The sequence below is a fragment of the Pristis pectinata genome, chromosome 28 (genome assembly GCF_009764475.1).
Source record: "Pristis pectinata isolate sPriPec2 chromosome 28, sPriPec2.1.pri, whole genome shotgun sequence".
Taxonomy (NCBI): domain Eukaryota; kingdom Metazoa; phylum Chordata; class Chondrichthyes; order Rhinopristiformes; family Pristidae; genus Pristis; species Pristis pectinata.
Window position 1 is genome coordinate 10,892,694 of NC_067432.1, and position 9,556 is coordinate 10,902,249.

General features: G+C 45.0%; 1 protein-coding gene across 3 annotated transcripts; it reads left to right on the plus strand.

Annotated features, from left to right (window-relative positions):
* The first annotated feature begins 1,075 nt into the window (after nucleotides 1-1,075).
* LOC127583849 (UDP-glucuronosyltransferase 2C1-like) lies at nucleotides 1,076-8,851 on the plus strand. Of its 3 annotated transcripts, none has more exons than XM_052040234.1 (3): nucleotides 1,076-1,213; nucleotides 1,836-2,005; nucleotides 6,339-8,851. In XM_052040234.1, the coding sequence occupies exon 3, from the start codon at nucleotides 6,364-6,366 to the stop codon at nucleotides 7,963-7,965; it is 1,602 nt and encodes a 533-aa protein (XP_051896194.1). In that variant the 5' UTR covers nucleotides 1,076-1,213; nucleotides 1,836-2,005; nucleotides 6,339-6,363; the 3' UTR covers nucleotides 7,966-8,851. The 3 variants fall into 3 exon arrangements, with proteins under 3 accessions (XP_051896194.1, XP_051896195.1, XP_051896193.1); XM_052040235.1 differs by having other exon boundaries at nucleotides 1,129-1,180; XM_052040233.1 differs by lacking the exons at nucleotides 1,076-1,213; nucleotides 1,836-2,005 and adding an exon at nucleotides 2,756-2,935.
* The last annotated feature ends 705 nt before the right edge of the window (nucleotides 8,852-9,556 follow it).

The window sequence follows — 9,556 nt, forward strand, 5'->3', positions numbered from 1 at the left end:
AGGAATCTTAAAACTTCCTCTATATGGCCAACTTCCCTTCGACCAGCCATACAGGTCACTGCTGAAAGTTACAGCATACCAGTCGACACCTGTTTCCCGAATTACCGTATCTGCTGGTGACCCTGGGGGCTGCCGAGTTTTTTCACAGTTTTCATCCGCTTCTCCATATTCTTACTTACTTTCAAAGCCTCTTGCGGTCTTACTTGTCGGGACAGGGCCGCAGGAGCAGCTGAAGCCGCTCAACTGCTGGCACTTCCCATTGTCTAAAAAAGAACACAGTTACGCTGCGGTCAATTATATCCTCCAAAAGCCTATTTACAGCACTCACCGGTGGTTTTCAGATTTCTTCCGCAGATCCTCCAATCCTTAACCAATGATAGCTACCTCCAGCTGTCCCCCTTTGAGGTAGGACGCCGGTCTGCCCTCCCTTTCAGCTTGGGCACTTTGTTTCTTCTCTCGGGCCGCCCCCCTTTCAGCTAGGGCTCCCTTTGCCTGCAAAACAGGCCATCCCCCTTTCAGCTAGGACACCTCTGGCCATCTCTCTTTCAGCTAGGACGCCAATGCCAATTCCGCTCGGGTTCTTTTTAGGGATCTTGCTAGTGTCCGTCCAGTAATTCCTCCCGAACTTGGAAGGTGTTAGGACACCAAGATGATCCCATCCTTGTCGCCAATTATTGCAGAAAAGTATCACACGGACTCGGCAGGCATCTGCTTTCGAATTCTTTATTGTGGCATGATATCATGGAGAGGTCAGACTCCTACGAGTGGAGTACTGCAGCTCTGCCTGACCAAGAGATTACAACCTTTATTTGTATTACAAGAGTACGTGACTACAAGCATCCAAGCACAAATAGCAGATGTGAATAGCAGAAGTAAATTGCAGAAGTGAGCAACCATGGTTTCAGCCTTAGTCGAGCAAAGTATAACTAGATTGCCACATCCTGCGTGGCGGACAAGACACAGGTCATCACCATACATGGAGAGCTCCTTGGCTATTGGCGGAACAAAAGTTAACCCTCTAGCTCCCCTCCTGCAGAAATTCGAGAACATTCTGAATTGTCTTTCACATTTCTCCCACAGCCAAAAATAAGATATTTTGCAAGGCTGGCAGGAGTAGGGAACCCTGGATGACAAGGGATAGTGAGGCTCTGGACAGGAGGAAGAAGAAGGAATGGGTCAGGTACAGGCAGCTGGTGTCAAGTGAATCACGGGTGTAAGTATAGGGGTTTCAGGAGTATACTCAAAGAAGGAAATCAGAAGGGCAAAAGGGGGCATGAGATGGCTTTTGCAGAGAAAATTACAGAGAATCCAAAGAGACTTTTTGCATATTAAGAGAAAAAGAGTAACTAGGGAAAGAATAGGTTCCCTCAAAGACCCAAGTGGACATCTTTGTGTAGAGCCATAGGAGATGGGCAAGGTCTGAGATGAATACTTCTCCTCTGTTTTTACCATGGAGAAGGGCATGAAGATGTCAGATGAGATAGTTAATGGGGAGGTCTTGGGAATAACCTACATTACAGCAGAGGATGTTTTAAAGTCATGAAGGTAGATAAATCTCCTGGGCTTGATCAGGCAGCACGGTAGCGTAGCGGTTAACGCGACACTATTACAGCACTAGTGATTGGGGTTCGATTCCCGTCGCTGTCTGTAAGGAGTTTGTATGTTCTCCCGTGTCTGCGTGGGTTTCCTCCGGGTGCTCCGGTTTCCTCCCATATTGCAAAGACGTACGGGTAGGTTAATCCGGGTTTAAAATGGGCGGCGCGGACTCGTTGGGCCGGAAGGGCCTGTTACCACGCTGTAAATAAAATGTTAATATTCTTTTTTAAATGTCCAAGAACACTGAGGAACGCTAGAGAAGAAATTGCGGGTGCCCTGCTTGAGATATATGCATCACCGTTAGCGATGGGTGAAGTGCCAGAAGCTGGAGGGTGGCTAATGCTGTGCCTTTGAGAAGAACTGCAAAGAAAAACCTGGGAAATGTCGACCAGTAAAGGCAACTTCTGTGGTAGGTAACTCACTAGAGGAGATTCTGAGGGATAATAGAGGAAAGACGGGTTGATTAGGAATAGTCAGCATGGCTTTGTGCATGGGAGGTCATGTCTCATGAGTTTGATTGAGTTTTTTTAAAAAAATAACCAAGAAGGTCGAAGAGGGCAGGGCGATAGATGTGGTCAATATGGACTTCAGTAAGCCCTTTGATAAGGTTCTGCATAATAGGCTGCTATGGAAAGTTGGATAATAAATTTGCAGGCAAAATGCATTTAATTCATTGCAACAGATGAAAAGTTACAACAGAAGTTGGAACCAGACCACGGCAGTTACGAAAATCCAGAGGACAATGTGTTTCCACCGAAGCTCACGCCAACTAGAACGTCATGGGAACAAACGTGAGTGCCAGGAAGGGAATCCCCACTCCAGATTTCATTTCGGCGGAGCCTCACTCCTGAAAAGTTCCCTGCAACTGGGTTGATCCCTGAATGAGAGAAATCAGGGCAGTTGAGATGGAGGCCAGCTGTAGTTCCAGGGAGGGGAGGAACCCTTTAAGGAAGGAAACCCTTCAGTGGAGGAAATCTACCGTCCCAACCGCGTCCCTCCAAAGAGACAGCAGTGTGCTGAAATCTTAATTACCCTCTGAAGTGGCCTAGCATGGACTGCAGCAGTTGAAGGAGGTGGCTCACCGCCAACTTTCCAAAAGCAATTGGTGAAAGGCAATACGTCCTGGCCTGACGGGAATGGTTACATCACGTATTAGGAAATTCTGAAAGAAATAAAACACGAGTAAACGGATTGGTGCCTATCATTGGAGACACCTTGTGCTGAGCCTATAATATTCCGGGCTGTGTGAACTTTATGCAGACTTCGAACTTCCTTGAGTTTCGGTTGATATCTAACCACAAGACAAAACAATCTCCCACGCCCAATTTCGGCTTCAAAGGTAAGTGAAAAGGCACATTTTGTTGACAAAACTTGCATTAACTCAAATTGCAGGTGATCTTTCAGATGCAGTAATAATCTAGTGTGACGCTAGCTGCATAGCAATGCATTTAATTTTTGCATGTCAACATATTTATAAGTAGCTTCGGGGAGCTGGATGGTTCATCTTGTTAGTATGGTTTTGCTTAAAGTTGAGCATAGCGAACCTCGCTCGCTGGCTTCCAGGCACTTTAAGTGAAGACTGTGGGCATGGACTCCAGTTAAATCTCGACAGTTTTTGCAACGAATGTCATTGCTTAATATTATTGCTTTTGAATGATTTCCACACGGAATGCAACGCCAAAACCCATACCGTCAACTTGACAGCTCACCTGGAACTTAACATTTCTCTCAAACATTCCTTTCAGTTATTAACGTTTGTACCAACTTATTCTTCCTAATTATGAATAGCACCGATCAATAACCCCCGTTTACCAGCCTCTTATTCTCTCCTTACCTTCATGTTTCATGTGCCGTGTGAGGAATCAGTTGCCAGATTTATCTCCATAGTCATTTGGGTTCAGAGCTCACAATTACTGTCCATTGTCAATCAGCCTGAACCCTCATGCCCACAGCCTTGGTGAACTGCAGCACTGTTTTTGGGCTCAGGTGCTGGGAATGGTCCTTCCCTGGGTGTGGCGATGCTGGTGGTGTCACTGGGGGGGGAAGATTAGTCTCTGCTCCTTTCTGCCCTCTGGCTCTGTTTGTTCTGTACCCTCCATCTCTCGGAGCTGGGGTGCGCTGGACGTCGTGCTGCTCCCGGTCTCCCAGAGCTAGGGGCAGATGGTTTCTGTGTTGCTCCCAGACTCCCAGAGCTGGGGGCCAATGGCCTCAGTACATCTCCTGGTCTCCCGGAGCTGGGGTGCGCTAGTGGTCTCTGTGCTGCCCTCAGTCTCCTGGAGTGGGGGCGGAAGGCTGAATTCCTTCCTCACCCATATGTGTCTGTGGCCTCCCCTCCTCCTTGTCCCCTCCATTTTGGCACTTTCTCTGCCTGTGTCGATGGTGTCCCATATTTGCTTCATCCTCCGACGAGGAGAAGTTGCTGGCATCTGTCCGTTGCATTGCCCTTTTCTTCTAGTTACTTTTACTTGCCGCAGCCCGTTGTCTCTTGGGTGGTGTCTTCTGGGACTTTTTCCTTTTCGTCACCCGTTGTTCCCCTTCCTGCCCCTCTGCCCTCCCCTCTTCCATCGACTCCTCCTCTTGCAGAGGGGCCTGAGAGCTTGTGGCTGGGAGTTGGTAACTCAAGGCGGTTGGCTTTTCCTCAGCCCTGGTCTCAGCCTCTGCTGAAACCTCTGCACTGGTGGTGGGGTTTGTGGGGGAGGCGGTGTCAGCAGTCCTCTGGGGGTTGTCGGTGCCAGCTCCCCCTCTAATTGCCTGTTCATAGGTACCAGCACGTTTTGGGCAGGCCTTGTAGAGATGTCCTGCCTCCCCACACAGGTTGCAACTTTTGCCTTCTCCACAGTCATTGGTCTGGTGGCTTTCCTGCCTGCAGACGACTGCACTGCATTGGGCCACCACATGTCCGGACTTGTTGCAGTTACAGCACAGCCTGGGTTGTTCTGCATATACCATGTAACCACGGTTTCCTCTGATGGCAAACACTGAGGGTGGGTGGGTGACGGCACTGTTAGCATCTACCCTTAGCTTGACCACCACCTGGCGCTTGCTGGTCCAGATCCCAAGCAGGTCTTTGATGTCCACACAGCTTCCTGCTCCCTCGATGTAACAAAGCAGGAAGGAGAGGACATCCACAACAGGCAGATGTGGGTTGAACATGTGCACTGTTATCTCACACTCCTTCTGGTGGGCTGTGCCTTCAGCGGTGACAGCGGAGCCTCATTCCCCCTCCCCCGAAAGTCCAGTCACATCTTCTGACATCCCGCTGGGTACCTTAAGGTAACATCAAAGTACCCATTACCTGGGAAGTCCTGGAAGCAGTAGATGTCTTTCACCTCAAACTTGTAACACTCCAGTAGGACCTTCTTGATGAAGACATCCCGTGTAAAAGGATTCCCCTTACTGAGGTCCTTCACTGCCACGCTGTCGGTGTTTTGGATCCCATGTCCTCCTCCTGAGGTGCTCATTGCTGCCACCATCCTGATGCAGCTGATTGGTTATAGAAGATAACTTGCTGGAAAAGGGTGTTAGATTGGTTTCCCAATGGGCATTAGGATCCACCCCTACGTCAGCAGGTTAAACTCTCATCAGGCAGCTACTTGCTTTTGAAGAGTCACCGTAGACTTTCTACTTCTTCAACATCAATGTTCAAGTTCACCTGTGAATCTATCTGCATGATTACCATCCTGGGACCCTGGACCTCCTGATCACTGATGGTCCTCTGCCAGATAAGTATCAATAATTGATAAACAGCAGCCTGACATATGGTTTGCTATTGTCTAGGTGCTCCAAAGCAGAGTGAAGAACCAGTGAGACTGCATCCACTGTAGATCTGTTGTGGCAGTGGGCAAATTACAACGGGTCCAGGTCCTTGTTCAGGCAAGAGTTAATTCTAGCTATAACCAATGCCTCATGTAACACTTTTAAACATTTGAAAACTTGAAAGCAAACTTAAGTAATTGACAAAGTGCAAATTAATTCTTCTCTGCTGCAGCCACTCCCCTCCATTGTAATGCACAAAATTGCTGTTGCAGTGCAGGCCTAACATGGCATAGATTCAGCAGGCTGATTCCTGACCATCACCACTGTGGAATCCAACAACTTCTTCCTCCATTGGTGGAATCAGAGATTGTGAGAGAAACTCATTCACTAATTCACGACTTCTGTGTTGTTGGAATTGCAAGCATCCTGACGTGCACTTGGTAAGAGAAGTGTGGATGTTGGTGAGAAGCTGGGGTAGAGGAGAAGCAGTTAAAAATGGAACTGCCAGCATTTACCCATCAGTTTTGGCCTAATATTTGATTATTAAATGCTGAGTATAAAATGCGTATGAAAGCAATACAAACCTCAATGCTATTTTTTATAATGGCAGATATTCACTTCTACGATTCAAGAAGCTGGTCATGCAATGTTCTAATGTGTTGGAATTTGGGCTCCTCTTTTTCCTGAATTTAGCTTCTGTCACAAGCTGCTGGAATTTGCTGCTCTGTGTTGTGCTGGAATTGTTGCACTATATTGGGATTTACACCTCCCTGACACACCTCTATGTATCTTGCTCCTTAATCATATGTTGGACTTGCAGCTGATGACAAAGGAATGCAATCTACTTCAATGGCATAAAAATGTTTCTTATGTTAACTCAATCAATCCACAGGACTAACTTGAGTATTTTGTCCACATAGGGCAGCATAATTATCGAATGACAAATTATGGTTCATTAACATTATTTCTTTTCAATTCTTGAACAGGATTTGGACAAAACTTCCTCTCAGTATGGAAGGTGCTGGATGGAAAAGCAGAATAATGGTTCCATTTGTCCTTGGTACCATTATCATCTTGTATTGTCCCATGACTCAGTCAGCTAATATATTAGTTGTACCTGCTGGTGCAAGTCATTGGATCAATATGAGAATTCTCTTGGAAGAACTGAAACCTCGTGGACACAACTTCACTGTGCTTTATCTTGAGGAAAGTTTGTACATTAAAGAAAGACCAGATCTATATCAATCTATCATAGTTCCAAAGTCAAACATTGAAGGAGCTGACGTCGTGGGAAGAATTCTAAAAAGAGCACTGCAACTTGCACAGAATGGGTGGACATTGAGGGACAATATTGAGTTCCAATTTGAAATGCTACATTTTATGCAGACCTGTCATAACTTTATTCATTGGTTTATTGCTGACATTTTTGAAAACAAAATGTTGCCAAGCCAACTTGAAAAGGCAAATTTTGACTTGGTGCTTACAGATCCTCTTTTTGCCACTGGACCTATGCTTGCTTATTATCTAAAGCTTCCCCTTGTGTGTAATGTTCGATGGCTAGACAGTGGTGAAGCTCATTTCCTCTTGGCCCCATCACCAACTTCCTATGTCCCAGTCACTAACTCACATCTGACAGACAAAATGTCTTTTCTACAAAGGACACAAAATGTCATCCAAACTCTTATTCAGCTATCTCTTTCAGAACTTTTCATTTACCCCAGCTATAATAAGCTCTGCCATCGATATCTGGGACCAGACACAGATATCAAGACAATGCTCCTGAGGACTGATGTGTGGCTGTTAAGAGCCGATTTTGTATTTGAATTCCCAAGACCCACCATGCCAAATATTGTGTACGTTGGAGGCTTCCAGTGTAAACCAGCCCAACCACTTGCAGCAGAGTTTGAAGAGTTTGTCCAAAGCTCAGGGAAGCACGGACTTATTGTGATGTCATTGGGGTCCGCTGTCAGTTCCTTGCCAATGCAGATCACAATGCAGGTAGCAGAGGCTTTTGCTCAAGTACCTCAGAAGGTTATTTGGAGATATGATGGAGAAATCCCTCCCAATATAGGAAGTAACACACTACTGGCAAAATGGATCCCTCAGAACGACCTGCTAGGCCACCCCAACACACGAGTCTTTATTTCTCATGGTGGCACCAATGGCATTTACGAAGCCATCTACCACGGGGTGCCAGTGATTGGCCTGCCTCTAATTTTTGACCAGTTTGACAATGTAGTTAGGCTTGAATCCCGAGGAGCAGCAAAAGTGATTAATGTTGCAACCATGCATTCAACAGATCTATTGCAGGCACTTAACGAGCTGATAAACAACACATTTTATCGGGACAATATGAAAAAACTCTCTGCTCTCCACCGGGACCAACCAGAGTCGCCAATGGAGAGAGCCGTTTTCTGGATTGAGTATGTTGCCCGACACAAAGGAGCAGGGCATTTGCGCTCAGAATGCTACCGACTGCCCTGGTATGTTTACTATTGTGTAGATGTGATGATCTTTCTATTGTCTGTGTTCCTCTTGGTTACAGTGCTGGTGGCTGTAACACTGAAGAAACTTTGTAATATTGTTTGGAAAAAAAAGCAAAAGAATGAGTAAGGTTACCCTATTTTGTGTTGGGAGATTGTGTTCATTCAAACTAATTCAAGTAAGTTTTTTCCTGTACTTAATACACAAAGCTGTCGTTCCAGATATTTTGACTTTACCAAAGCCTCTTAAAAACTAGTGATTTGTCAGTGAAATAAAAACCTTTGTGCATTGATATGCACAGGAAAAAAAGGTAAAATCCATGAATCAAATCAAACAGGAATAAACAAGTTTATCTATGATTATTTAAAATAAAGTAATGTTTGTTCATATGGTCACAAACTTTGGGATTCACTGTCAGAAAGACACCTTTTCCTACTGTTCTTTCACCCTTTGTCAAATAGCCAAATATCATAACAGTCCCAGAATGTTTGATTCCTTTCTCACATCCCCATTGTTGTAGGTCATGGTTTAACAGGCTGAAAGCATCCATTTTTGGTTGTTTGAACCAGTTTGCAATTATTTCCTCAGCCAACGCACATCCCACTGGAGATGATGACTTTGAGTAATGGAGTTACATTACTACACAAGTAAATGAACTTTCTCTCAGCTACACTTTCTGATCAGTAAACGTGGGCAATATTATGCGGATATCAGATTGTAGCTCTGTGTGATTTTATTTACAGAAGGGAAGATACCGTGTTGGTGCTGAACAGGATTTGCAGCATTTCGACAGTCTGAAATATCAGATGATGTGCAATCACTTATTTTGTTACATCTGTTTGAATGTTCTTTAGGTCCATAAGCATCAGGCTCCGTTGTACTGCTGTGACCTCCATATAATGCCACCAGTGATGCATAAAAATGTATTGTTGTTTTTAAAATAGTTTTAAATAATTCTGCGGAACTGTTAATAAAGAAATGTATCTGATTTTAATGATTTTTCACATCTGGCAGATAAATCTTATCACACATGAATTCTAATGGTAGTTTGGTGTAAAATGAACTCGCTGATGCAAGATAGGTCAAATTACAGTGTCAGGTGCTTCTTTGATGCTTTTTGCATGAATTATAGATAGATAGTTATTTATTAGTCACATGTACAGTGATGCACACAGTGAAATGCATATTTTTGCAATACTGAGAATGTGCTGGGGGCAGTCTGCAAGTGTCGGCACTCTTCCAGCGCCAACATAGCATGCCCACAGCTCCTAACCCATATGTCCTTGGAATGTGGGAGGAAACCGGAGCACCTGGAGGAAACCCATGCAGTCATGTGGAGAACATACAAAACTCCTTGCAGACGGCGGTTGAATTGAACCCGGGTCGCTGATGCTGTAATAGCGTTACGCTAACCGCTACACTACCATATGCAGCAGTAGAAAATAATTTCAGTCAGTTTTCATGTTGCAAGAAGAATTGCTTTCCCATTGTATCATCTGCAGACATCTGGGCAGCACTGATACCAATAGGAATAAGCCACACAGCCCCTCAAGCCTGTTGAGTCACTCAGTTAGATATCAACCCATTGGATGTATTAGCCTTAACATGCTTGCTCAACAAAAGTCTATCCATGTTCATCAATCAATTAACTCTCTGGACTAAGCAACTTTTGTGGAGAGAGTTCCAAATACTCTGAATTCAGAATGTGCAAAATGCTTAC